At 55.2% G+C, this 25,191-nt stretch overlaps 11 protein-coding genes across 11 annotated transcripts; 5 read left to right on the top strand and 6 right to left on the bottom strand.

The window, feature by feature from the left end:
* Window positions 1-2: 2 nt before the first annotated feature.
* B0I36DRAFT_428220 (uncharacterized protein) lies at window positions 3-1,488 on the bottom strand. Its single transcript, XM_046162447.1, has 2 exons — window positions 1,141-1,488; window positions 3-1,063 (listed from the first exon to the last, which is right to left on the bottom strand). The coding sequence occupies exons 1-2, from the start codon at window positions 1,325-1,327 to the stop codon at window positions 372-374; spliced, it is 879 nt and encodes a 292-aa protein (XP_046016753.1). The 5' UTR covers window positions 1,328-1,488; the 3' UTR covers window positions 3-371.
* Window positions 1,489-2,080: 592 nt separating this feature from the next.
* Window positions 2,081-3,480, top strand: B0I36DRAFT_68878 (N-glycosylation protein-domain-containing protein). Its single transcript, XM_046163216.1, has 2 exons — window positions 2,081-2,642; window positions 2,714-3,480. Exons 1-2 carry the CDS (start codon window positions 2,190-2,192, stop codon window positions 3,182-3,184), a joined length of 924 nt encoding a protein of 307 aa, XP_046016752.1. The 5' UTR covers window positions 2,081-2,189; the 3' UTR covers window positions 3,185-3,480.
* A 12-nt stretch (window positions 3,481-3,492) lies between these two features.
* B0I36DRAFT_314477 (anaphase-promoting complex subunit Apc5) lies at window positions 3,493-4,791 on the bottom strand. The gene is made up of 4 exons (XM_046152769.1): window positions 4,482-4,791; window positions 4,206-4,280; window positions 4,023-4,115; window positions 3,493-3,959 (listed from the first exon to the last, which is right to left on the bottom strand). The coding sequence occupies exons 1-4, from the start codon at window positions 4,507-4,509 to the stop codon at window positions 3,811-3,813; spliced, it is 345 nt and encodes a 114-aa protein (XP_046016751.1). The 5' UTR covers window positions 4,510-4,791; the 3' UTR covers window positions 3,493-3,810.
* Window positions 4,792-5,142: 351 nt separating this feature from the next.
* Window positions 5,143-7,383, top strand: B0I36DRAFT_314473 (uncharacterized protein). Its single transcript, XM_046152768.1, has 2 exons — window positions 5,143-7,174; window positions 7,276-7,383. The coding sequence occupies exon 1, from the start codon at window positions 5,445-5,447 to the stop codon at window positions 6,966-6,968; it is 1,524 nt and encodes a 507-aa protein (XP_046016750.1). The 5' UTR covers window positions 5,143-5,444; the 3' UTR covers window positions 6,969-7,174; window positions 7,276-7,383.
* A 214-nt stretch (window positions 7,384-7,597) lies between these two features.
* Window positions 7,598-11,022, top strand: B0I36DRAFT_314471 (adaptin N terminal region-domain-containing protein). The gene is made up of 5 exons (XM_046152767.1): window positions 7,598-7,845; window positions 8,034-8,344; window positions 8,421-9,735; window positions 9,797-10,615; window positions 10,678-11,022. Exons 1-5 carry the CDS (start codon window positions 7,770-7,772, stop codon window positions 10,908-10,910), a joined length of 2,754 nt encoding a protein of 917 aa, XP_046016749.1. The 5' UTR covers window positions 7,598-7,769; the 3' UTR covers window positions 10,911-11,022.
* B0I36DRAFT_380791 (uncharacterized protein) lies at window positions 11,023-12,331 on the bottom strand. The gene is made up of 4 exons (XM_046160834.1): window positions 12,153-12,331; window positions 11,977-12,028; window positions 11,629-11,813; window positions 11,023-11,518 (listed from the first exon to the last, which is right to left on the bottom strand). Exons 1-4 carry the CDS (start codon window positions 12,258-12,260, stop codon window positions 11,474-11,476), a joined length of 390 nt encoding a protein of 129 aa, XP_046016748.1. The 5' UTR covers window positions 12,261-12,331; the 3' UTR covers window positions 11,023-11,473.
* A 496-nt stretch (window positions 12,332-12,827) lies between these two features.
* Window positions 12,828-13,769, bottom strand: B0I36DRAFT_68818 (uncharacterized protein). Its single transcript, XM_046163215.1, has 2 exons — window positions 13,224-13,769; window positions 12,828-13,142 (listed from the first exon to the last, which is right to left on the bottom strand). The coding sequence occupies exons 1-2, from the start codon at window positions 13,559-13,561 to the stop codon at window positions 12,875-12,877; spliced, it is 606 nt and encodes a 201-aa protein (XP_046016747.1). The 5' UTR covers window positions 13,562-13,769; the 3' UTR covers window positions 12,828-12,874.
* B0I36DRAFT_68812 (uncharacterized protein) lies at window positions 13,770-14,587 on the top strand. The gene has a single exon (XM_046163214.1). It carries the CDS (start codon window positions 13,978-13,980, stop codon window positions 14,449-14,451), a length of 474 nt encoding a protein of 157 aa, XP_046016746.1. The 5' UTR covers window positions 13,770-13,977; the 3' UTR covers window positions 14,452-14,587.
* A 314-nt stretch (window positions 14,588-14,901) lies between these two features.
* B0I36DRAFT_403145 (uncharacterized protein) lies at window positions 14,902-16,517 on the bottom strand (the record flags this gene model as incomplete). Its single annotated transcript, XM_046161748.1, is given in 4 exon segments — window positions 14,902-15,121; window positions 15,154-15,430; window positions 15,855-15,906; window positions 15,920-16,517. 4 exon segments carry the CDS (start codon window positions 16,274-16,276, stop codon window positions 14,902-14,904), a joined length of 906 nt encoding a protein of 301 aa, XP_046016745.1. The 5' UTR covers window positions 16,277-16,517.
* A 3,149-nt stretch (window positions 16,518-19,666) lies between these two features.
* Window positions 19,667-20,757, top strand: B0I36DRAFT_314462 (uncharacterized protein). Its single transcript, XM_046152766.1, has one exon. The coding sequence runs from the start codon at window positions 19,915-19,917 to the stop codon at window positions 20,404-20,406; it is 492 nt and encodes a 163-aa protein (XP_046016744.1). The 5' UTR covers window positions 19,667-19,914; the 3' UTR covers window positions 20,407-20,757.
* A 2,676-nt stretch (window positions 20,758-23,433) lies between these two features.
* On the bottom strand, window positions 23,434-25,029 carry B0I36DRAFT_237003 (uncharacterized protein; the record flags this gene model as incomplete). The annotated part of the gene is made up of 1 exon (XM_046149510.1): window positions 23,434-25,029. A coding segment is annotated over one exon (1,596 nt), but the record flags the coding sequence as incomplete, so codon positions are not given.
* Window positions 25,030-25,191: the final 162 nt, after the last annotated feature.

Here is a 25,191-nt window from a genome sequence, read left to right as displayed (position 1 = left end):
AATGATCGAGTTATCACTTGTGCTGTTTGTTTTTGTGGAGGTTCTGCTCTTTGTATCATCCTCTGCTCCGCGCGGCTTTACTTGACATGACTTTTGCCGGAATTTGGGGTTTAACCCCCTCGAGGCCTGTATTTGTGCATCATCCTGCCTCACGCCCTCATGTGAGCTGCTGGATTTCTGCTCCCTCGACTACCCGCGTCCGCGATCGTTTTGCCTTCTATACAATTGTGGTATTACAAGTTGACACATATACATATATGTACACTGCGCTCGGTGTCTGTCTTGCCACCAGCGCTGGTCGGGATAATTCCGCCCATGCTCCAGGTTGATGTTGCGTCGGCAGGCCACTGAGTGGTCGGCCGAGACGAAGTTTACACGCCCTTGGCCTGTCTCTTGTACAGAAGCTTGGTGCCGGCCTCGATGTCCAATGAGTCCTGATATGTGGACTCATTAATTGTGCCCCAGATCTTCCACGGCTCTGCTACCCAGGTCTGCATGCTGACGTTGGACTGCAAGACAAGGTGCTCAACAAGGTCCTGTGTTCTTTCGCTGCCCGGAACCAGGGTGCCCCCCTTGGTGTCGTCGTAGCGACCGATTCTCTGCGTGCTGGCGATGCTGACAACAGCCTGCCTGACGATCTGGGTCTGGGTGCTCCCGGGCAATGGCATGGTGACGGCCCGGAAGTCGGCGAGTCGCGGGTACGAGACTGTGCTGTTGTACTTGACCAGCTGCCATGCGTAGCGGATGCCCCTGGGCCGGGTTTGCATCGATGCGACAAGACTATCGGCGAGCTCGGGCAAGCAGATGCGGCGGATCGTTTCGGCATCACCGGCAGCTACAGCCTCGGACATCTGGACGTGGAGAGCTTTGCCAGTCGGTACCGCCTGGGACCGGCCGAGCTTCAGCTTGGGGCGGCTAAGCAATGTTCTTGGCATGGACATGATCTTGGCCCCTATATTCGCGCCCACTGCCTGCAGCCTCGCCTTAAAAATGTAGTAGACAAAGCCGGCGAATTCCTTGGGCGTCCTAGGGAACTTGCTCAGCGGAGGAGTGACGAGGGTACCTATCCGAGAATCAAGGCTGGTCAGCAGGAACACAGCAGCAGAGCGGTTTCGGCTGAGCCTATCGATCTATACTGACTTGGAAGGAGGAAGGATGGCTGCCGTAATGTGGGCATCTTCTGGCGGCTCGACCGAGTAGGCCCGGTCTGCCTGTCGTGGTTCGACGTGCTGCTGAAGCCGCGGGCAACCACTGGCGCTACCGGGAAGGTTTGCGCCCGAATGGAGGCCAGGAGCCAGGGGCGCGAGAGGCGGACGAGCTCGGCCATGGCTCACGGTTGCGCAACCACGAGGCCAGTCGAAGGTGGTTTATGTCGAGCGGAGGGACGGCGCTGGAGTCTGAGGATATCGAAATGGCTGCGTGCAACCACTGAGCCGCATCGTCAGAAAGTTTCCAGAGCCTGGCTGGTTGGACTGTCCAATTGAATCGCAGGTCAGAAGGGAGGGCGGGGCCTGTACCTGATTTTGGCCCCCCCCAATCCCCTCGCACCCATCTGGGCAGGCTAGACTATTCACGAGTGCTCAATCGTGCTTGGGCAAAAGCTGCAGACTTGGCTCTGCTTTCCCTTTGCCAAATCCAGGATGATAAGTGGAGGGCATGTACAGTGCTTGCCCTCTCTTAATTGAGCATGCTTGTGCAAATTCGGGTGCCTCTGGTTATCTTATTTTTTGCCAGGCAGGAGCAGGGCAAGACCTACAGGTGCGGCAGGTGCGCCCGACTCAGTCTGTTAATAGTCTTGATCCCTTTTGACTTGGGGCTGGAACATTGGACTCTGAAATACTTCGGCCAACCTGGGAACCCGTCGACGATGCAACACCAGGCGATACCAGGACGCCCTGCCCTCACCTGCCTCATTGGCTCTGTCCCCATGTCCAGGTCCTGTCGTTGGCTCCTCTGTCAGGCCCCGGTTGACCATGCTCTCATCTGCTCCAGACTGCCCACCTCGCCCTTCCCTGGTTCCAGGGGTTATCTCTACTCTAGTCTGGGCCTCCACCACCAACGACCCATCAACACTCCGCCAAGTGGTCCACTGACAGCTAGCCCACTCGACCCTCGCAGCTACACCAACGCCCGATTCTGCTCTCGTGCTGGACATTGAGGGCATTCCGGGGGCTTTCTACGGCCTCTCGATGGCAAAGCAGGCCGCGACAGCAGCGCCAAATGCCACTGCCACCGCTCACACCACCGGCGCCTACGCCGCTGCTGTAGGCCCTGCACACCCCTCCTCAACAACGACCCTTCCAACTCTGCAAGCAGACACTACCGCCACCCACGATCAAGCAGCCGCCTCGACGGGCAACTCGTTCCAGAGCAGCCATGACGGAGCTCCCGTCGGCATCTCGTTTCTGAAACCCCGTGTGGCCGCCGCACTTGGCGTGCCCCGACGATGGCATCCCCTCCTATCTGCCTGCCGCCTCCTGACGATCGGCCCGTCGCTATGGTGGGGGGCGCGCATAGCGCTGCGTTTCCTCATCACGGAGCTCGTCGACTTCTCTGACCCCTCGGCGCCGACGCTGGCCGACTTACGCGCTGATGCGGGCGCTTCTCTGCGTCTGGTTGAGACCTCACTCGTCTTCGTTTGGGTACGAATGCCGCCTCGTAGGCTCCAAGTAGAACCCAAGAGCTTAGGGCTGACCTGCTTGATATTCAATAGTGCTGGGCCTCTGCCTACCTCTCGTTCTTCTTCACCGACTGCCTCATGTCCCGCTGGCTGCTCAACTATACCCCGGAAGCCACTATTGTTCGCCTTTTCACAATCGACTGCATCTTCACCTACCTCACGTCATCCGCAATTTACCTCACTGGGGCCTCCAAATCGCCCTGCATGCTCCTGCCAGCATGGATTGGCATCTCAGCCGCCCTTACGGCGTGCTATGCAATTACACAGCGCAAGATTAGCATCCGCAAGGAGACCAGGCTCAGCATTCGCGTCTTCAGTATCTCGAGCCTCATTAGCATGTTCGCTCTCCTCGGGCATAGCCACCTGACCCGGCCACGCGATGACTATCCGGATATCCCACTCCTCGCAGCGACGAGGCGCGCTACAGAGGTGTTAGGTAGTCTGCTGGTCAAGATTCTGGGGGTCACGTGGGAGGACAGGATAGCTGCAAAGCTTGGGACTTGATTTTGGAAACGACAGCGCGCTTGAGAACATGCCTGTCTGGAATATATTTATGAAGTTGTTCGAAGTGGTTGTCTTGATGAATTAGTGTGAATAGCTCTTGAAGAAGGTGATGGGGTTTCACGTGTGTCGCGTGCAAGATCTTGGTGCGGTGACAAAGCCAGCCAACACCGCGGCACAATGATGTCACAACGACGAAAGTCTCAGCGTGGCTCCCGCTGATCAGTCTTGTCAGTCTTTAAGAGTAGGGCTTTCCCCCTTCGTTGAGTAACAATTCCACATGATGAGCACTGTCACGCGCAAGCTACTACTTCAAATACAGCCACGGTATATTGACAATTGTATCGGAGACTGGCACATCACGTGTCGCAGCCTGGTCCTGCATAACTACTTGACAATCCTACGACTGACGGCAAACAAGGGGTATCATGTCCAGACCATTTCCAACCAAGCTCCTCACGGACCACCGCCCTAGTGACCGACCATGTTCATCGACTTATCTACAGTGCCGTCCCGCATCGCCGGGCACTGCTCTGAAGGTGGGCTGTCGTCAGGGCGTGATATTCGGCTGGCACCAGAGGGCGCCGCATGGGCGAGTGGTTGTCGGTCGTTGCTTGGACACAGCCAGCTTAGAAACCGTGGACTTTGATCGTCTTGGGATCGAGCTCGAGACCCTCCTTCTTGTCTACGAGGAATTCCTGCACATCTTTGCGCTGGTCGCCCTGCAGCTGGATGACCTCACCCATGGTGGTGTCTGTCACGATGGTGCCATTGCAAGCTGTTTCTTCGGTTAGTCACGAGAACACCTCGATGTGATGGGTGGAAGGGCGGTGAGACCCACCAAACTTCTTCTTGATGACCTTGAGGATCTTCTTCTGGTCGAACTTCTTGGGCAGTCCTTGGACTGTAGTCAAGGTCTTACGGCCATTGCGCTCTGCATTTTCTGGTTAGTCTTTGCCGGTCGAAACAAGGGGGAACCTTTGTGCCGGAATGCGGCACGCGAGTAATGTCGGGTAAGACGAACGCTGAATACGGATATGGATGTAATCCTGAGTCTGCTTGGCCTCGCCTGTGTCTTCGTCGGCTTCGGCGAAGGGGTCTGGAGAAAATATGGGCGTCAGTAATCGGAGACTCCAACCTAGATTTCGCAACTTGGTGATGGTGCTCCGAGTAAAGAGCCGGCATGCCGCGGCGCATGCGACACTGCTGCTGTGAAAAAATCGACAGAGGTCGCGGCGTCTGAAGATCTTGGACAGAGGCATGGCTGGGGCCGCGTGGCTCGAAGAAGGGTGTTGCTTACCGTACGACTTGAGGTTTTCGATTGACATAAACTCGAGTTTGCGGGGGACTTGGGGGAAAAGGGTTCTTGGTGAAGGGCCAGGGAGGAGTGCGACCGACGACTGTGGGAGTTGTCTCGCTTCGGTGGGCTTGCGGCGGTGAGGGAGTGTGTCGTGGGTGGACGCGGCGGGCGGGTTGTTGTGTTGGTGATGCTTGGGGCTGGTGATGTCGGATGGAGGAAAAGGGAGAAGAGGATGAACGCACTGAGGGGTGGCCACAAAGAGGCGCGGTGGAGGGGCAAGGGCAAGCAGGCGGCCAGTGAGCGGCCGGCAGCCGCAAAGGCTTGGCTAGCTCGGCTGGGAGTCCTCCGCCAGAGCCCTGAGCCTGGCCTTGCACGCAGCTGTCTCTTCTAGTCACTTCCTCTCCCAAAGGTCCGTGCACGACTATTGCAGAGATACATGGATGTGAGTCATGGCTGGCGGAAGGTACTTTTTTACACTGGTCAACACAGTGAAGAACAATGTATCTGGCCCGCCCTGCTAAACCGCAATCACGTACCTTTGATGTGCCGTCTCCTGGGCTCGCTCGAGTTGAGTCTCGGCCACTCACGTCTTACGCGCCCGTCCCATTTTCCTGCTCTCTCGATAAACTTTCGGAGTTGGATGAGTCTGACACCTTACTTAAGCACGGCCGAATGACCTTCACGTGCTACTCAGACTCGCGAAGGTTGCAGTATCATGCAGGATCGATCCCTGGATGCCTCTTCTGGTGTCGAGACTCAGTTCTGCTGCGCGGGAACCTCACCTGCGTTCAGGGGACACCAGCAAGTTAGCAACTATTGTCCAGAGCCTTGCGCAGCCCCACATCGAAGTCGTGAGCATTTTGCCATGGAGCGAAGCCCACTGTCAAAGATGGCCATATTATAATAGAACAACGACACGTCCTTCAGCCCATTGTTTCATTCTTGCCTGAGTTGAGAGCAAGCATGGTTGCGTTCAATCCAACAGAGTTGCCGCCTGGCTCTCCAAGCTCACTAGAGGACGTTTCGGGAGAAGCCTGGGTGCCTCTGTATGAGCACGATTGCCCTTTCGACGACAAGGTCTTTTTCCAAGTCATGAGAAACCTCATCCGAAATCCCAATCTGAACTCATCATGGCTGTTCCGTGCAGACATATTATTGGAAGCCAGTGGCCCCGAGGGCGCCAAGGAACATGACGGGAGTGAGCACCTGCGACCCCGGACGGTACATTTCCAGGACTACGCCATTGAGAACACCCTGATCAGGAAGCTGATCCCCAGGAACACGAAGAGAGATCAGCCCATGGATCAAACATGCTTGAGCTACCGCCGGCTTAGCTCAAGCGAAGAAATAAAGTCTTTGGTTGTGTACAAGCCGCACATTGACAATCCCGCAGACATGCCTTTCTACCATCCGCGAGTCAAAGCTTTAGCTTTTCACCACGAATGGAATTCTTCCACGGAAACAGGCCGGATATCCATCCACTACAACTTCTTTGACGACTATGAGGGTGATGCCAAGCTCGGGAGGACTGCCTATCATCTGTTGTCGACTCTACACAAGCACGGACTTGGAACGTTGGCCGGTTATGTCAAGCGTGTACAACACGACACGATTGTGCCCCAGACCACCGTCCAGAACACGTATGCTAGGCTCAAAGAAAAGTACGCCCGCGCATTGATTGACAGCTGGGCCGAAGTGACGGACCCGGACAAGCACGTCTTTGAAGACTTGAGCATCGCAGCTTTCTTGATAAAGCTTTGGGCTCAGATTTACGGGACATCGCCCTTTCCTGGCTTCGTGGATATCGGCTGCGGAAATGGCCTTCTCGTTTACATTTTGCGACAGGAAGGCTATGCGGGCTGGGGTTTCGATGCACGAATGCGCAAGTCCTGGGACAATTATCAAGACCGGGCAAAGGAGACAGAGATCATTGCTGGCCAGCCTGTTTTGCAACAACGAGTGCTCCTCCCTTGTATCATCGGTGACGGCGGGGAACCGACTGCAGAGAACTCCGGCCCTGAGCAAGAAAGCGACTTGCCCATGCAGCAGGGAACTGATGGCATCCTTCACGATGGTCGCTTCCCGGAAGGCACGTTCATCATCTCGAACCACGCCGACGAACTGACACCGTGGACGCCGATCCTTGCGGCAATATCCAATTGCCCGTTTCTCATGATACCATGCTGCAGTCACGCATTGTCGGGGGCCAAATTTCGAGCTCCGCCTCCAAAGGGCCAGGGGAAATCGCCCTCGGCGTACTCGTCTCTTGTCGACTGGGTGACGTCGATCGGCACGGAGTGTGGTTGGGTCATAGAGAAGGAGATGCTCCGAATCCCGAGCACGAGGAACACTGGGCTAATAGGCAGGACGCGGACGTCCCCGGCCAAGGAGATAGATCTGAACGGCCTCGTAGCAAGATATGGCGGGACTGCAGGATATCTGGAGAATGTCATGCAGCTTGCCACGACTGCTCCCCGCGGTCACTAGTCTCTCAGAGCCGAATATGCAGAATTTCCGAGGGGGTTGTTGCGCGACAGTCTGGGAAACGAGATGGTGTCGCAGCTTTGCAGGCCTCATTGCTCCTACGGTGTAGAAACCCAGCTATCATACAAGCAGGTTAATGTATAAGTTGGCAGAATGTACTAGACAGCTGTGGCCAGCAGTTGTGATTAGATGTCTGGGTTGATGTCGTGCTGATGTGCATGTTGAGTATTGATTAGCTTCAAGTGCATGCTTTTCGTCACATGGCATTGGGTCAGGGTCACAATCTGGAAGGGAGTGAGGGGGGCCTAACAGAACCATGGGGATCAGGGCTTTCTGGTCAACGCTCGTCCAGCTTCTGGCCGACTGTTTGGTCCTTTGACGTTTGATTTGGATTTTTTCAATCAATGCCGTGGCATTGTCAGAATTCAGCTGTCTCGGAAGCCATCCATGGATACTTTACCTGGGCAGTCCCTCACAATTGTCAACAGGCAGGCAGGGGAGAGACCCCTTTGGCCCTGAGCTTGGTGGGGTCGCTGTTTGACAAGGGCGGGAGCTCCAAAGTGGACAACATCGCTCCTGCCCACCCATTGTGGGCGACGTAGCGTGCTCTGCGCCAGCCCACCACTGAGCGGCCACCTAGCATGATCCACAGAAACCAGGAGGTGCACCACCACAGGTGAACACATAGCGACTTGACCGTCCCTGACCAGATTCCAGGCTGGCGACACCCTCAACGTCCAACACGCGCTCCCGTTCCGCCACTCGCCGCCGGGCCCATACATCACCGCCGCCGCCTCGCCCGCCATGAGCTACGGCAAGAAAGATGAGGACGCGGACCTCGGTCTGGTCAAGGTCGACCGCACCCAAGTCTTCCAGGAAGGTCCGTCTAGACCCCTTCTCCAGATCACCCTCGCACCCAACAGCACCATTCAACAACAGCACATGGTGGCGGCAAACCACATTCAGCGCCTGCTCTACCCAGCCTGCCAGTTCCGCTGCTGCTACGGGAATGATCAATTGGCGCCATCCATGTGAACACCGCCACTAACTCCCGCTCTTTACATGCAGCCCGTCTCTTCAACAGCTCCCCGATCCAACCGCGAAGATGTCGCATCCTCCTCACCAAGATCGCCCTCCTCCTCTACACCGGCGAGTCTTTCCCCACAAACGAAGCTACAACTCTATTCTTCGGCATTTCGAAGCTCTTCCAGAACAAAGATGCTAGCCTTCGCCAAATGGTCCACCTTGTCATCAAGGAGTTGGCCCACTCCGCTGAGGATATCATTATGGTTACAAGCACCATCATGAAGGACACTGGTGGCAGCACCGAGGCTATCTACCGCCCGAACGCCATCCGCGCTCTCTGCCGCATCATGGACGTGAGTAACCAAAACTGCTATCCGGTTGGTTCGACGGATGGGGACAGCTGACCGAATGTTATACCCCTTGCCATAGGCTCAAACGATACAATCGATCGAACGTGTCATGAAGACGGCCATTGTTGACAAGAACCCGTCCGTCTCTTCGGCGGCCCTCGTGTCGTCCTACCACTTCCTTCCTATTGCCAAGGATGTGGTCCGAAGGTGGCAGTCCGAGACCCAGGAGGCAGCAGCCTCGACCAAGTCATCTGGCGGCTTCTCTCTCGGCTTTTCGTCTTCGAGCAGCTCCCTCCCTGTCAACAATTCCACCATGACACAGTATCACGCCATCGGTCTCTTGTATCTGATGAGGTCGCACGATCGCATGGCTCTCGTCAAGATGGTCCAGCAATTTGGGGCTCCGGGGGCTGTCAAGAGCCCTGCAGCGATTGTCATGCTTGTTCGACTTGCTGCTCAATTGGCCGAGGACGACCCGTCCCTGCGGAAGCCTATGATGCAACTCCTCGACGGATGGTTGAGGCACAAGAGTGAGATGGTCAACTTTGAGGCCTGCAAGGCAATCTGCGACATGCGGGATGTTACGGATGCCGAGGTCACTCAAGCCGTCCACGTCCTGCAGCTCTTCCTCTCCTCCCCTCGTGCCGTCACCAAGTTCGCGGCCCTGCGTATCCTCCACAGCTTCGCTTCATTCAAGCCTCAGGCCGTCAGCGTCTGCAACCCTGATATCGAGGCTCTCATCTCCAACAGCAACCGGTCCATCGCTACATTTGCCATCACGACCCTGCTCAAGACTGGCAACGAGGCTAGCGTAGACCGCCTGATGAAACAAATCTCCAGCTTCATGTCTGAGATCACCGACGAGTTCAAAATCACCATCGTGGAGGCCATTCGCACGCTTTGCCTCAAGTTCCCGAGCAAGCAGGCTGGCATGCTGACCTTCCTCTCCGGCATCTTACGCGATGAGGGTGGCTACGACTTCAAGCGTGCGGTTGTTGAAAGCATGTTTGACCTCATCAAGTTCGTGCCTGATTCCAAGGAGGAGGCGCTCGCGCACCTCTGCGAATTTATCGAGGACTGCGAGTTCACTAAGCTCGCTGTGCGCATTCTCCACTTGCTTGGTCTGGAAGGCCCCAAGACCTCTCAGCCAACCAAGTACATTCGCTACATCTACAACCGAGTCGTACTCGAGAATGCCATCGTCAGAGCCGCCGCTGTCACCGCGCTTGCTAAATTCGGTGTTGGTCAAAAGGATCCTGAGGTCAAGCGCAGCGTCGACGTCCTGCTCACAAGGTGCCTGGATGATGTTGATGATGAGGTTCGCGATCGTGCTGCCCTCAACTTGAGACTTATGCACGAGGAGGACGACATGGGCGACAAGTTCATCAAGAATGGTACGTTCCTGAAACGGAGAAATCCCGAAGGCCGTGTACTCAAACTAACATATTACTGCAGACAACATGTTCTTGTTGCCGTACTTTGAGCACCAGCTCGTCATGTATGTCACTTCAGACGACAAGTCTGGCTTCGAGACGCCGTTCGATATCAGCAAGATCCCTGTCGTTACTCGGGAGCAAGCAGATGCCGAGGATCGCACCAAAAAGCTTACCGCGAGCACGCCTTCGCTCAAGCCGCCAAAGACCGGCCCGACCAAGACTGCCGCAAGTGGCGCTGACGCTCAAGCATCGAGTGCCGCCGCCGCCGCCAAGGTCGCCGAGGAGCTCATGGCTATTCCCGAAATTAAGGAGTTTGGCAGTGTGCTGAAATCGTCGCCAGTTGTTGAGCTGACTGAGGCCGAGACTGAATACGTTGTCACAGTGGTCAAGCATATTTTCAAGGAGCACATCCTGTTCCAGTACGAGATTAAGAACACCTTGGACGCTACGGTGTTGGAGAACGTCTCAGTCATGGCTACACCCGCCGAGGAGGAGGAGCTTGAGGAGGCATTCATCATTCCGGCAGACAGGCTCGCGACGAACGAGCCTGGCAAGGTCTATGTCGCCTTCAAGAAGCTCAACGGCGAGGCGTCGTTGCCGACCAGCCCCTTTTCGAACATTCTCAAGTTCACGAGCAAGGAAATTGACCCCACGACCAACGAGCCTGAGGAGAGCGGCTACGACGACGAGTATGAGGTCGGTGATTTCGACCTTGCTGGCAGCGACTACGTGATCCCTGTCTACGCTGGTAACTTCAACCACCTTTGGGAGTCAATTGGTGCCGCTGGTGAGGAGGCCTCAGAAACTCTGCAATTGTCGAGCATGAACAGCATTGCCGGTAGGTTCCATCCGTCTTGTCTCATCCATTGTAAGAATACCGCAGACTAAACATGGTAACAGACGCTACCGAACAACTTGCCAAGGCTCTCTCGCTACAAGCTTTGGAGGGTACAGACGTGCCCGTAAACCAAACGACACACCAGCTGAAACTTTTGGGCAAGACTGTCAACGGTGGCAGGGTCATTGCAAGCGTAAGGATGGCGTACTCTTCAAAGTCTGGCGTCACCACAAAGATCACAGTACGGAGCGAGGAAGAAAATGTGGCAGCCATGGTCGTGGCGTCGGTCGCATAGGGATAGGGTGACTTTGGTAATGAGGTATGGTGTCAATTGTTTCGAGCCAAATGCACAGAGGGTTGGTATAGAGCAGTAGACAAAAAAAACGCTCCTTGTCAAACCCAAAAATCGCGCGTACTTTGAACCTGAGAATGGGATTTGTCCATGCTTGTCTCTCGGCAAATGCCGAGCAGGCGGCATTGAGATGGTCCGTCATGAGGGCATGATTAGGACAGCCTTCTAGAAGCAGCTGCGTTTGTATGACCACGTTGCATAACAAGCCAGACGGACAGGATCCGGGCGAACAGGTTTGGTGGTCCGATATTGTCCAGAACTTTCGAGGAGGCCACAACAACGAGCGAGACGGGCTAACAGAGGGAATATGCTTGATTCTGATTGTGGACAGGTGACTCGGATCCTCGGAATTTCCATCCTCGAGGAGGCAGCCTTGTCCCTCGTATATACCTCCAATCGTCCTTCCAGAGCAGCGCACTCTAGCCCTCTGTCATCTGAGCAACGTCCACCCCGCCATACCAACACTTTCTGGGACATTGTGGAAACAAAGAGACGGCGGATGGTGTCTAGTAGCCGTCCTTGCCCCACTTGTTGTACTTGTCGTGCAGGTGCTATGTATGGGAATTATGCGTGTCAGCCAGGATGCAGTCTGGAACAACTGGCACGTTGCCATGTCTCTCTCGCTATCCGGGGCCTCCTTCTTGGGCTTCTTGTTGCTCACCTTGGGGAGGTTGACGTCGGGAATGACGACGACGTTGACAGCGCTGGGGGCGTCGCGGGGGTCCTGGTTCGCGTCGCCGCCGGGGTGGTAGCGGTACTTGCCCTCGGTCGCGCCAGTCTCCCAGGGCATGCCCTCCTTGGCGATGCCGACGCTGGCCTCGGAGGTGGACTTTGTAGGGGAGGAGCCTGATTGGCAAGGAGCACAAAAGATCAGCAATCCGTTTGTAGCCTTAGGGGTCAATTTAAAATTCGCAAGGGCCTGTGGCGATGGGTTGGGGTATGCTGTTTTGTCCATGGTCGTGGTGTGGCTTGGCTTTGCTGGAATGAGAGGCGCAGAGCGTAGACTAACCGAAGTAGAGACCGGCACCGCCGAGAGCGAGGACCATCACGCCGCCGAGGATCTATGAGTGAGGGGTGTCAGTAAGTGCTGTTGGTACTACGCAGAGCCGTGCGCTCGGGTTCGAGGTCCTGGAGGGGGAGCTGTCCGCTGCTGCGACATGGGCGAAAGGAAGGGATATGACGCACGGCGAGCTCAGGGTTGCGCTTGGTCTCAGCCTTGAGGCCCGCATCGGGGCCGGAGGCGAAGCGGCGGGCGGAGGAGGTGAAGGCGCGGCGGGCAATGAAGGAGGCCATCGTGACGGTGTTGTGGATGTGGTCAGTCGGGGGTAACTGTGGTTGGTCGTCGAGGTGGAGGTGGTGATGGCAATGGTGATGCTGAAAGATCGAATGTTGTGTGTGAGTGGTGGTGCTCCGCTAGAAGCTCGAACGACAGGGGCCCGCACCCGGGAGCTGCAAGGGCTCGTGATTGGCCAATCCGGCCATCGGCATCTGCTCAACATGACGCTCCTTCCTGCCCGCGCCGCTGAAGACGAGTCGCCTCCAGTTGCTAGTTACGCTCCCTACCTGGGAGCACTAGCAGAGAGCATCGAGTCACAATCGAGTTCCTGCAACCACCCGGTCCACGATGCCTTCATGCTCATCCAGCACGACTTTGTTCTCAACGACGGCCGTCACGCCCTTGACTTATACTGCAGTTGAACGCTACGAGTGTTTAGTGCCATTCCTCATAAGCCAAGCATATCAACATCCAGGCATCAGGTCATCTAGATTGAATTCTAAGCTAACAACAAGGTCTCACATGCCAGAAAGGTAAGGGAACCATCTCCATACAATGATAGTCACTCTATGTGCAGACCACCGGGTCGAAAACAATAAATACTGCATAGCCGCCCGCCATCTCTAGAGTCTCAGGGCAATGTCTGGTAGCTCTCGATCATGTCCCGCAGCTGGAGATACCTGGCGTCCAGACCCTTCCGCGGACCTTTGTGCTGCATGACTAGAGGGTCCCAAGGCGACTGCTGGTTGTAGACCCACCAATCCAGTGTCACCTCGCTATGGCCGATGACATATGATGCTTGGCCTACATCGAGGACTTGAGGAGTTTCGTGGACAGTGCTTGGCCATTGACGGCTCTCACCCTGATTCTGATCTCGCTCGTACGGCCCGCTCGAACTGCTTTCATGACGTCCTCGGCGTTAGTCCGATGCTCTTCATCCTGATGCATTCCGACAGGTATGTCTGGTGAAAGCAACTCACACTCCAAAGTCTTCCTCGGGGTCCACGTTAACCATCATCGAGTCAGTGAAAGACGGGAAGCATGGTGGCGAGGTCGACCCAAGCGTGGCGCTCGAGTCCAACTGCGTCGCAGCGAGGTCGCCTTCATTCTGGCATTGGAGCCTTGAGAACGGCGACGTCAGGTTCACTTGGCCTCTGCTTGAAGATCCTCTTTCTCCACGACGGCGTGCTTGCCGGCTGCCGTGAGTTCGAACTCTATTGACTCGACTCCTGTCCAGTGTCTGACGAGTCCTTTCCAAACTCGAATTGAAATCGTCCACGCGACCACTATCCCCAGCTGGTTCTCGTTGGGCAGGCATTGCAAGACAATGATAAAAGCAGACGCGCCAAAAGGGGTCTTGATGCTCAATCCTCTGGTAGTTCGCCCGAGCTGAAGGGTGTGCTCAGGCAGGCTTCTGGAAGACTCGCAATAGTCAACCAGTAGATGTTTACTGTTGCACTCGGGAAGTGAGTTGTGCTGACCAGTCGTCGTCGTCTTCGTCGTCAGTACAGGACGTCACTTCAAGAAGGTCGTTGTGAGGTGCCTTTTCCGCGAAAGTCACAACTTGCCCAGGGAGCAAAGAGGACTTTATGGCAGAAAATGTCTAGTCATCGCGAACAGCCAGCACGGCCATGACGACTCTTGACTCTTTTCTTAGAAGGTACTGCCTGACCGCCACATCGGCGCAGCATCGCCGTCAGTTGTGGTTGCGCCGGTCGGCTAGGCGCAACGCTGATGAACGTGGTAGGTTGCCCTAGGAATCAGACTGATTGTCGCCTATCAGCAGAGCCTTGCCTCCATACAGGCCGCGGACTGGCTGTGGCAAGTGGCCAGACGACCTCGTTCATTCGATCAAGCTCACACCGCTGTTCTGGATGGTGCACAGCATTGGGCGCCGAAGTGTTCGGATTGGGTAGCAGCTCACTTCTCTTTATCAATGGCAACGAAGTCCTTGCGATGGATCTGAGCTTTACCCAAGACCGACGTAGGATTGAGGCACTCCAAGGTAGGCGCACCATTGGGCTTCATCGAGCTGGCCTTTACCAACATCGTCGAGGCAGAGCCCAGCATTGTCCGTATGAAGCTGAGCAAGGACTTTTCTCGGGTGGGCAGTGTGCCACGTGGAAAGGGTGTATCAACCTCTCCAGGGCTGATGACGGTCAAGTTACTTCCGCTCGACTGGATGGCCCCCATTTACATGCCGGCTGACTCTTAGACCGCGCTTGGAGAGCTTCAATGTTTCAAGGGCACCCTTCGCCGATCTGGGCTTGTGTCTTGCAATCAGTTTGCACTCGCAATTTGTGTCAGGGTCATCAGGCGATATAAAGAAGAAAGTTTCTGCCGCAGCACAATGCTCGAGAACTGCCGGAGCAAGCTACTGCTAACTTTTTGAGTCAGTAAGTTCTCATTCTTGTGGATTGAACAAGGCTGTCGCGACTTGGTTGGGCCGCCAAACTATCCCCGTTGCGACATGGTGATGTCTCAATGTTTCGACCGGTCTGCTGGGCTCAGGTTAGGATTGGACAGCTGCCAACAGGGCTGACTTGGGGCGACGGGCGGTGCGACCTTGTGGTGCGAGAAGCAGGGCCTGCTTTGGACCCAGCTTTCTTGATGACCCTGTGATGTGCTTGGAATGCCCCAGGCTGAGGGTTGGGGTTGTCAGTAACCAGGAGATCGTTCGAGGTCGATCTTGCTCGGCAACATGACAGCATGGCCAAGCCGCATTGCTGTCACATCGGGGGTCAAGATCGGCCACGTTGTTATGCACATCAGTGACCTTTCATTAGGCTCGACCGTCCGCGCCAAAGTAGTTCGGTGACCGGTCCTGGACCCCAAGTGGAGGGCTTGATGACCACAGCCTGGAACAGTGACCTCCAACCTAGGCGGCCAGCTGGACAGTCGCAGTCCTACCCAGAGATGGTGATGGTCTCTCCGTTCTCTGCCTTTCCATTTCCACGCCCGAGAAATGTGACGCGCTGGAGTGATGAAGCTTCGGAACGACCTTCGGGGCATTCACGCCAGAATGGCCATGGCTGACACGAGCTGCACATGGAGCCCATCTTCTTCATGCAAGACCAGGACAGGGGCTTGGTTGATCCTGCAGAGTTCATCAGGCTGCGTCTTTGATCTTCGTGTTCATCCCATCCGTTTCGAGGCAGACGGAGAACGCCGGTGCTGTCTGGACTGGCTTTGATCGAGGCCCATCAACCTCTTTCAGCTCTGCACACTAACAACAGTTCCAGACGCCGATGCCTGTCCCCGGGCTCCGCGAGCAGCGAATGCCACTCTCACTTCTCGTAAATCTGGTAGAACATCCTGCTCGTGATCCGAGCCCCATCTAATGTCCAAGCCAAGCGCTGTGGCGTGCAGCGATGGCGTTATGTGTGATGGTTGCGTTCGAGCAGCAGGGATGAGGGGGCCGCCAACCAACATGTCACGCAACCTGCATGCCTGGCGGGCGTCACCTTACCTGTTGGTTCACTCGAACCCCCCCTTGCTGCCAGTCGTGGTTGTGTCACCATGGATGCTTGCCGTGGTCCCGTGAAGCCCTCCTTCTCTCACAGCTTAACCGGCTGGCCAAACACAGAAACATTCCTTCTTGCCTCGTTTACCTGTCGTCACTACAGCCCGGCACGGCGGCAGCGGTGTAGAGCCTGATCCGGCCTGCATGTCATACATTGCATTCCCCTAGAGGAAGTTTCGCAACGACCGCTGTAGAATGGGACGTGGGCAGACAGCCGGCTGTGCCGAAGCTTCTAGTGCGGCGGGAAATGGTAGGGGGCGTGGGCGGGTGGGTGGTGGTGGTGACACAGATCTTGGGGGCGCGGGTTCTTGCAGCGGCTGGGGTGATCTTGACAGCCAACAGCCGTACGTTCTCTCCGGCTGCTGCTGGTTTGACAGATTTGCAATCGTGAGCGCGGTTTGCTCGTTCTCTGACGACTAATCTGACTTTCCCTCGAGAGATTTCGCGACTTGTAACGGGGGTGAACAAGGAGTACGCAGCATACGGTCTAAAATCCGTTTGTTTCCACATGATGTCCTTTTCCAGATGGGGGTCTCCATGAGGTGGATACTTAAGAAAGGGATGTAGTCACGGTTCCACTGTTCAGCCCAAGAAAGCCTGCAAATCGTGTGTCGGCGCTATGGCTCTTGGGTGCCTTTGCTGCAGAGAGGGACCGAAATGATGGCCTTGTGTCTCCGACCCGGACAGGATCGCTGCTGGTCTTAGCTGTCACGGGCACAAAAATGGGAACTACTCAACGGCTCGACAGAGCGGATATTCTCTCGACACAGTCAACGTCGCGTCCATTTATCGATCGCTGTTGTGTTAATTTGTGGCGGCAGAACCCCTTCCCAGCACTTGCCCAGTCAGAGCATACTTTGACTGGCAGCGCTGTTTTCAGGTTTGTTCAGAGTTCAACCGCGAAGCGAACTTCTCAGTCCTTGGTTCGAAATCACCAAGAGACTCGTGTGTCAACATGCCTGGAGAACTGTTCCCTGAGTTGTTTCACATGTATGTGCCAGTCCCGAAAGACAGACTGTTGACCCATGCCATCCCATCCGGCATGCGTTTGACTTCGGGCTCCTGTGTGAAATTGATGTGCTCTTGGCTCATAGCTCAGGTAGTGGTTGTACGGACGATATGTTCTCGTCGCTAGCAATACAAAATACTAGGCATAATGGCCCGGACGAGCCAACCCGCTTACAAGGTGGTGGGTTACTGCATCGGCCAGTGTCGATGTCCAATCTCCGAGCCTCATTACGTTGAAGTTCTCGATACGGAAACAATATCAAATCCGAAACAAGTTTAGATAGAATCCAATGCTAGTCAGAATCCCCATGTCCAGAAATCTAATCACATCAAGTCATTTCCAAGGTTACAGATAGGCGAGGTGTAGTTTTGATTGATGCAAACGCTCACGCATGACTTCCCGTCACTAAGGTCTCGTCACTTCATCCTGCCTGCCCGCAACGTCTGGCCTGATATTGCCAGGAGCCGATAAATCCCAGTTAATTGTAATATCCCAATGAAGTATGAATTCGACCACCTCCTAGCTTACATCCGCAAGCTTAGGATCCTTGTCTACCTGGTCCCGCGGATCTAGGCCCAGTATAAGCTGGGGTTCATAATTGGCGTCTACAAGTTGACTGACGCCTGTGCATTTCACTTTCTCGCTGCAGTCAAAGTCCGCGAAATGGTACGTCGGGCCAAGCAAAGTCTGTCCTTGTGAGACAACAGGAGCCCTGCCATGACGACTTGACGTCACGGCTTAGTCCTCGCTGAATCGATGGCGTGCCCAGGCGAGCCTGGATTCCTGTAATGAATCCTCGATTATGTTGGGATATTCGCAGCTGCTTCGTTCTTGCTATTCGGTGGGCTGTACCCAGACCAAACGTGTCGCCATCTAAGAGGTTGGCGGCAGTAACTTGTATGGCCGGCTTCGATAAACAGCCAGAATGCCTCGCCTAGGGGCTCCCCTGACTCCTCCGTCACTGGATCCTGCTTGTGAAGTCACTTGTCGTTCGTGTAGGGCCAATTGATTTGCCGCGTGAGTAAACAGCTTTCCCCCTGGTTCACTTTGGTTGGAGGGCTAAGACCTTGGGAGCAACGCAGATCGTATCACGCTGCGGACCTCGATGAAGCAGGCGAGACGAGGAAAGCCAGATAACACCGAGCGAATTCTTACAAATGAGGCCTCATCGAGTTGCAAGAGAGAATCCCAGCTCGGGCGGGGGCCAGCTCTAGACAAAAGTACTAATTTTGCTCAAAGAGTGTACTTTAGGGTTTTAGTAGACGAGATCAAAGACAAAATATAACAGCAGAAGTTTACTTGCAAAAGCGTTGCGTACGTTGTCGATGGTTGGGATGAGGAATTACAATGAAGCTAGCATTCCACTTCTCAGGCCGCGTATTTCTCTCCATTGCGCAACACAAACATCGCTGTTGATATCGAGACAGTGACTGAGTGTTGGGAAGCATTTTCGGCGGTCTCCCGCTCTGGGTAATCATTGCACAATGTCTATGAGCGCACTCTGTCAGCCAGTCGCCACGGCCTCTATTTTCTTTTTACCGCAAGTAGCTGTCTGAGACGGGATCATCTTCTCTCCGCAGGTCCTCTCGAAGTCCAATAAATACTAGTGAGTTCGTCGTCATGGTCTTTCAAGTCGTGTTGCAAGCATCCTGGCAGAGTTCACATCAAGACCCTCAATGGGCCATGGCTTCACACACAAAATCCTACAACCACACAATAGAAGTCTTCCGATATTTCTCAGGACCGGGACGCTCAAGAATCATCGCAAACTAAGGCACCAGAGGCCTCGGAGCTGGAAACTGGTGTCTGATGCAGGGGGCCTGGTCCACATCTGGCCCCAGAGGCCCGGGTCCTCGGGACCGATCGTCACGACCGGCCCTGGTGGCAAGGGGTGTGTGCCGCAGCCGGAATGCGACGCCGCCACGTGGCTTCCCGGGCTGAGCATGTCTGTTTTGAGCTTAAATTTGCATAGTCCCTCGGTCTCGTCGGATTCACAAATGTGCTGCGGATATGGTGAGGACGAGATGGCTCGAACTCAGGTTGAAGGGGGAGAGGGAGACACTCATTTTCACGCGAGAGGGCCTAGCCTTCACCGAGGCAACGGTTCCGAGACATGATACAAGATAGACACGATACAGGCTCGGATATCGAGATTCAGCGACTGACATCATCCAAGATCGTTATTGATTTGAGAGCTAGGGGCAAGAGTCCCTTGTCTCTACCAGTCCTGCACAAAATGTATGTTTCTGACCTACAGTGATCTCAACCGTATAGTGAGCGTCTGGCCAAGGTGTTTCCAGTCTGCCGAGGTCCAGGATGTCCTTTGCCTGAAGACCACTGTGTGAAAGCTTTTCTGTGAAGGGCTCTCAGATATTCCATCGGACGGTGCACATCGGTTTCAGCCGAGCACAGCAGACAAAAATTCAAGCACCCGATACATAAAGCATTTGGGCTACGTGGAACAAAGCAGTTGAGACGAACTAGCGGTCCTTTACAAATTATCAAGGGACAGGCGTTCATCTATCACAACCTAACCATGGTCTTCATTTATATGCTGTTACTTGTTTTGGTTGCCACAATAGTAAATCCCTTAAAGATGAACGGAACTGTCGGTAACCATGCCCGAAGGAAACAGCATAGGCTCAGAAAACTATACACACACAAGGGTTGGTCCCCGGTCCTGTCACCAGTTAATCCCAAGTTTAGCCGCCCACGTACAGCAAAAGGAAGCATTGCAGAATCGCCAATGATAAAATGGTTTTCTGGAGGACAACACATGACGCCACCCGGCCACGCCTCGCGGGCAGCTGCATACCGACACCGGGCCACTCGGCGAATGCAGTGCGGTAGCCAAGACCGGACGGCTAGCAGCATGTCTCCCCGCCGGCTTCCAGCAGATGAGGCTGTATTTCCCGCCATCCCGACCGATCGTTGCCGTGGTACGCATCTGCGCGGATGACGGCGCACAGCATCGGTTGCGGTTTGACTGCGGCCCGGGGTCGCAGGAGATTTCTGCATATAGTAATGCAGCATGCCGTGCTTTTTGGTGTTCCCTGGGCGGAACGAAAATAGGTTATCCGGAACTCTATCCACACTACACGTGGTCCAACCAACGATCCATGATCGCCGGGGAACCTGAATGTTGGACGTCGAGTCCTTGCCCGCCAGAGCCATGACAACATCGACACACGTCTTCGCACCGGCTGCTGCGTGGGAATACCTCGCAGCTGTCGGTCGCACAGCAATGTATCGTCCAGCTGCCAGTTGTTGCAGAGCACGTATTGCCATGGGGTGTCACGGACGGGCACCGTGTTCACCCAAGTGTGCATTGAAGGTGAGAATAAGAGCAATACGTGAAAATATACCTCCATTGTTCGAGACAATCGCATCCGTGGGACTTGGCATGTGGTGGTGTCGCATGCTCGACATATACACACACGTATACTCTTCAACCACAGCAGCACAAGTCCAATGCAGTCAGGCCAGTCGGTGCTCCGGATTCGACAGCAACAGACAAGGTGTCTCTTCCGACGCCCCTCTCCAATCAATCTTCTTCCCTTGTGGGAACGCAGAGGTTCTCGTGGGGAAGGCATTGAGAAACAAGGAAGTAATGCATCGGTTGAACACGTAATAGGCGTACACGTCGGTCCGCGAGATGGGATCCTACAGGAGGCAACCAAAAGTATGTGATACATGATCTGGTCGCCTTAATGACTCGCATGCCCTTTGGCGGAGTAATCGGGCAGGATGCATCCAGGTTGTCGCAGTTTAATATCGTCAGATGCCAGGCGTCGTCTCTGCCTTGGACCAGAGCCATCATCGCAGCAGGTTTCTCTCTGCCGCGTTGACGCAAGGCTGCGGGTGTGGTGGACGGGGCGATAGGCCGCCTTGAGACAGATGTGTCGCGCAACATGTGACAACATTGTGCCTTGTTCCTCTTTGCGACAGCCTCTGCATCATGGGTGCTTGGTGGTTGCCAACCACTACAAACTTGTGGTGGTGTGAGGCAGATACGACCCCCCCCCCCCCCTGCACGAACAACATGCAGCATATCTACATAGTAGACAAGAAGCGCGCCAAAGGACGAGCGGTGACGACGCCGCCAGCCCGCCGTGGCCGGCCTACTGCATTCTGCATTCTGCATGCTGCATGCTGCACTGCGGTGCTGGACATACCATAGTACTGAGCACCCACATTATTATTGTGAACAAGCATGCTTGGACATGGTATCCCGCCCCCTCTCCAAGACAGTCGCAGCCAGCCGCTACACACAAGCAACTGGGGCGTATCGATGGTCGGTGGGCAAACCAGACAGAGACAGGTGAGGTCAGTCCCCCCTCCCCCCTTCTTCATCATCCGACCCCCCCTTTTCCTGCTTTGAAGAAATGAAGCCTCGTGCATCCCAGATGAGCAGCTTCGCAGCCTGTTCAAAGGAGAAAATGCCAGCTCGGAAAAATGACACCATCATGACCCAGCCCAGCCGCCCACCTCGCGTCCTGCCTGCCCGGTTCTCCTGCCTGCTAACGTTAGCTCTAGGGGACTCTGCCAGAAAGCAAAGCGGGCGGCTTCCCCGGCCACCACACACTCCAAGACAAGGCTGCCAGACGAGGCAACCGCGCTAAGCAAGGGGTCACACCCTGGCCCGCCGGGGGGGGCAGCCAGCAGCCTACCCGCCCGCGCCCGCGCCCGCGCTTTTGACCGGCTGGTTCCAGGCACGTGGGATGCGATCCGTGTGGTCAATTTTCTCGAGTGTGTGTCAGAGAGTGGGAGAGGGAGAGGGAGAAGCCGTGCAGCTGCATGTTGCGTGTGCCGCCAAGGACGCCCGTGATGTCCCGCTCCCGTTCCTTGTCCGTTCCATTTTTCTTACTTTTGTTCTTTCTTCTACTTGGGCAAGCTTCTACAGTACAGAGTAGCATCGAGTCCCGTAACCGCCGCCAGACCAAGAAACTGTAATGCAGTGCGGCACGGCAGAGAGCAGACATGTTCTGCAGGTCAAGAGGGGTTGAACAAAGTTCCACTTCTTTTCCCCCTCAACGATTTGCAACAAAGCGGCCCCCATCCTCCCCCCAACTACATTACATCTCAGGCTACCTACTATGGTAGTACAGTAACTTGCACAAAAGCTTGAGGCTTCATCATTAGAAATGCATTGCTGGCGCCAGCGAGACGTGCAGCTCCGATGACATCCCCCCAAAAATAGTGCAAGAAAGCACAACAAATTCCTCTCCCTTCTGATTGTCCATCTGGTTTCTGTTCTCGCACGTGGCCAAGCGGGTACGTACAGGGAGACACACTCTTCCTCCAAGTCCGAGCAGGCAACAGGATTTTCGAGAACACACACCATGTGCAAGGACCCCCCCAGTTCCGGAGGAAGCGGCGCTCTGGCATTTTTTCCGAGCCTCTGCTTCCAGTCAAGTAATAACGAGGCAACAATCCACCCCGCCCCGTGCAAACCTTGGCCTTCAAGAGGCTCAGCCTCGCTGCCTCGGCCGCCTCATTCCTTGGGGCAAACGAAATTAGATTGGTTTCCGGGACACGCGTGCGCAAGGGACAATACCCCAAGGGGAAAAGGAGGTCTCCGTCTTACTTGTCAGCACTGTCAGCGAAAATTCTCGGTTACCTAGCTGTCGGTCGTGTCAGATTCTGGTTCGGGCAACAAGGCTGACCGCAACACCCTGGCAAGCGCCCGCCCGCCGATATAATGTCCCTGCTGGTGCATGCCCGTCATTCTTCTGCCTCGGTGTGTGGTAACCCGCCGAGACTGGCATCGGCCACGTGAATATGTCAAGATGCGTTCACCGGTTGTCGGCCATGTTGCATCTTGTGTCACCCTCGGATCGCCTTGCGGCGCATGCTGCCGCAGTAGCAAACTCGACCGAATGGTGCGCACCAGGAAGCCTGCGCGAACTGACTTTGTCTATTGCGAGCCTGCGAATTAGACATTATGATGGCAAGGTACCGTTTTCGAGGGTGTGCACGCTTCTTCTTGTCCTCTGAAAATAAGGCAAAGAAGCGGCGCCTCAGACTACCCTACCCCAAAATCCCTCAGGTATAACTGTGACAAACACTTGAACATGTACAATGAATGACCAGCTTGCCTGGTCGAGCCGGTCGTCTGACTGTCTCCAACCCGCCCCCATGATAGCCCACACCAGTGCCTGCAAGGTCGCCTTGTCACTTTTGTCGCGTCGAGCCGCAACTCTTGGGGAAGGCTTCCTAAATCGGATTGTGGCTGGACAATGGTGCCGAACCCTTGCGGGTACCATACCCGGTTGAAGCCTTGCCTCCTTCTGATTTGGCGCGAGGACGGAGCCCGTAGCCTTGCGGCAGGACCAATCAACCTGCGCTATTGGCACTTTCTTGGTGAAATGGCTTGCAGAATGTCCCTGCCGAGAATCACCGAGCGGGCCGTATGCAAAGGCTGCTTTGTTGGTTGGTCATGTGACCCATTGATGAATAGTCGGCTGTTCTGTTCGCTATACTCAAACGGTCATGGTCACTTTGTCCGTGGTTATACTCTTGGGTATATCTATCGCGTCCACGGTGGGGGAAGAACCCTCGTGATGCCATTCCGCGTTCTGCAAAGTGATGCCAACCTGCTCTGACCATTGATGACAACATCAGGGCAACGGGCGGACACAGATGACTGGCGTGCCAATCACAAAGGCTTATCGGCATCCGTCATGACTACGTCGCAAGGTACTGTCGACGAGTGCCCTGCGTCGTTAATGGTGGCGTCAAGAAGACTGAACGTGGTGAACGACTCGTTGACGGCAAGCCAATGTTGGCCTTCCGCGAGACGAGCTGCTAACCACAAGATCCGCTCACGTCTCTCATCAGTCATCGAAGCGACTTCAAAATACTTCTCATCATCGTCGATCTTGTCATCCGAGAAGAAGTCATCTGGGTAATAGTTGGTTGTCCACGTCAGCCCCTTCATGGCGAAATCTTCGGGAAGGGGGCGTGGAGTCGCCCTGCCGGCAGGCAAAGGAAACTCCTTGCTCTGGAGGCGCTCGTGGGTGCGGTATGAGAGAAGCATCGAATTGAGCAGCTCACAGACCAGTTCCCAAGGGAACGATCTTCCGACCGTGCCAACAACGTTGTTGTACTGAGCCGCATGATAGAGAAACGCCAAGGACACGTGGAAGAACGGAAAGACGCTGTCGTCCCCACGCCGCTTCAGAACAACGCCTGCCGTTCCATTTGCCAATCGTAGAGCATCCTGCACGTCTGGGTCCGATGCAGTGTCATGAGGCGTGGCTTCCTGTTTGAGATTTTGTGCTTCGGCGGGTTCAGCCTTTTGCTGAAAAGCTTTCGCAATGAAATTGTCCTCCTTCCCGTAGCCCATGATGGCACAGCTGTTGGCCACAGCCGTGTAATAGCCAAACTCCATCCAGCGCCTGCCGATTTTGGTGATGTGGTTGTCCAGCGCAGCAAGGAAACGATTCGTTGAAGACTCGAGCTCGTCCCGAGATTGTCCAGTAAACAAGATCCCATGACACTTGACGTACTCGGCTTCGATCGACGCGAGCTTGAGAGCCTTGCTTGGTCTCTTGAGCAGCGGATCGAATAACGTAAGGATAGACTCGCGCGCCGAAAGGAAAGGTGCTGGCACGCAAAGTGATTTTGTGTAGTAAAAGAGTTGCTGCAGGGCGTTTGGTCTGGCCAGGATGGCCAAGTGATGGTACAAGCGACCGGTCGGAGGTGCCTTGTCGCTTGCTCTGGAGTACCAGTGGCGGGAGACTGATGTCCAGATCTCCCGATCACGAATGTCATCGTCTTCTATCGCCATCCTGTAGCGAGAGAGATCGCCCAGGCATTCGATCCACGTGTCCTCGAATGCAGGAACGGTCTCGTACAGGAGAGCCATCATTGAGTAAGCCAAGTAGATGAATGTGAGCATGTGTTCGAGCGAGGCTGGCAGACGATGCCGGAGAAGTTCGAGGAATGAATGAATGCCATGGCGCCACATACGCGCGGGCATGGCATATTTGGTGGCAAGTCGCTTCAGAGCCGGGCTTGCCGCTGGATGCTGGCTGGCCAAAAAGAAGTCATGATGCTCATGGAGCAGTGTCCGATGAAGAGCTATCAGGGCTTGCCATTGTTCGTTGTTCAACTTTGCATCATTCTGTGAGGACTGTGCATTATCAACCTCTATGCATTTTGACTCGACCATGACCAGCCCGGCGTAGATGCCCTTCACCTCTGCAACAAGCTGATCTTGACTGATTGGGCGAGTCTCGAGCTGTTTGAAGGGCTCCTCGACAGCCGCAGGCAACGGCTCGGCAACCCGCGGCCTGGTGGGCTTCTGCGACGAGCCACCCTTTTGCGGTGTCCACAAGGAGCCACCGCTCGTTGTCGACCTTTTAAAGTCGGGGTCATGGTCGATCTTGGCGTTGAACTGTGCCCTCGATCG

The sequence above is a fragment of the Microdochium trichocladiopsis genome (assembly GCF_020744255.1).
Source record: "Microdochium trichocladiopsis strain MPI-CAGE-CH-0230 chromosome Unknown B0I36scaffold_2, whole genome shotgun sequence".
Lineage (NCBI taxonomy): Eukaryota > Fungi > Ascomycota > Sordariomycetes > Xylariales > Microdochiaceae > Microdochium > Microdochium trichocladiopsis.
Note: the sequence above shows the minus strand (reverse complement) of the source record. Positions and strands in the feature narration are given on the sequence as shown.

Bases quoted from the DNA above. Each gene is read 5' to 3' on its own strand.
- B0I36DRAFT_314473 (XM_046152768.1), top strand. From the start codon at position 5,445: ATGGTTGCGTTCAATCCAACAGAGTTGCCGCCTGGCTCTCCAAGCTCA.
- B0I36DRAFT_68812 (XM_046163214.1), top strand. From the start codon at position 13,978: ATGAACGTGGTAGGTTGCCCTAGGAATCAGACTGATTGTCGCCTATCA.
- B0I36DRAFT_314471 (XM_046152767.1), top strand. From the start codon at position 7,770: ATGAGCTACGGCAAGAAAGATGAGGACGCGGACCTCGGTCTGGTCAAG. The intron at 8,345-8,420 runs GTGAGTAACCAA...CCCTTGCCATAG, and splicing joins CTCTCTGCCGCATCATGGAC to GCTCAAACGATACAATCGAT. The intron at 10,616-10,677 runs GTAGGTTCCATC...ACATGGTAACAG, and splicing joins GAGCATGAACAGCATTGCCG to ACGCTACCGAACAACTTGCC.
- B0I36DRAFT_314477 (XM_046152769.1), bottom strand. From the start codon at position 4,509: ATGTCAATCGAAAACCTCAAGTCGTACG. The intron at 4,116-4,205 runs GTTCGTCTTACC...CAGAAAATGCAG, and splicing joins CATCCATATCCGTATTCAGC to AGCGCAATGGCCGTAAGACC. The intron at 3,960-4,022 runs GTGGGTCTCACC...CCGAAGAAACAG, and splicing joins GGTCATCAAGAAGAAGTTTG to CTTGCAATGGCACCATCGTG.
- B0I36DRAFT_314462 (XM_046152766.1), top strand. From the start codon at position 19,915: ATGTTGGACGTCGAGTCCTTGCCCGCCAGAGCCATGACAACATCGACA.
- B0I36DRAFT_68878 (XM_046163216.1), top strand. From the start codon at position 2,190: ATGGCAAAGCAGGCCGCGACAGCAGCGCCAAATGCCACTGCCACCGCT. The intron at 2,643-2,713 runs GTACGAATGCCG...GATATTCAATAG, and splicing joins CCTCACTCGTCTTCGTTTGG to TGCTGGGCCTCTGCCTACCT.
- B0I36DRAFT_428220 (XM_046162447.1), bottom strand. From the start codon at position 1,327: ATGGCCGAGCTCGTCCGCCTCTCGCGCCCCTGGCTCCTGGCCTCCATT. The intron at 1,064-1,140 runs GTCAGTATAGAT...ATTCTCGGATAG, and splicing joins GCCATCCTTCCTCCTTCCAA to GTACCCTCGTCACTCCTCCG.
- B0I36DRAFT_68818 (XM_046163215.1), bottom strand. From the start codon at position 13,561: ATGCCTGCCCAACGAGAACCAGCTGGGGATAGTGGTCGCGTGGACGAT. The intron at 13,143-13,223 runs GTGAGTTGCTTT...ACGTCATGAAAG, and splicing joins CCCGAGGAAGACTTTGGAGT to CAGTTCGAGCGGGCCGTACG.
- B0I36DRAFT_380791 (XM_046160834.1), bottom strand. From the start codon at position 12,260: ATGGCCTCCTTCATTGCCCGCCGCGCCTTCACCTCCTCCGCCCGCCGC. The intron at 12,029-12,152 runs GTGCGTCATATC...CCTCACTCATAG, and splicing joins AGCGCAACCCTGAGCTCGCC to ATCCTCGGCGGCGTGATGGT. The intron at 11,519-11,628 runs GTGAGCAACAAG...TCCCATACATAG, and splicing joins CCGACGTCAACCTCCCCAAG to CACCTGCACGACAAGTACAA.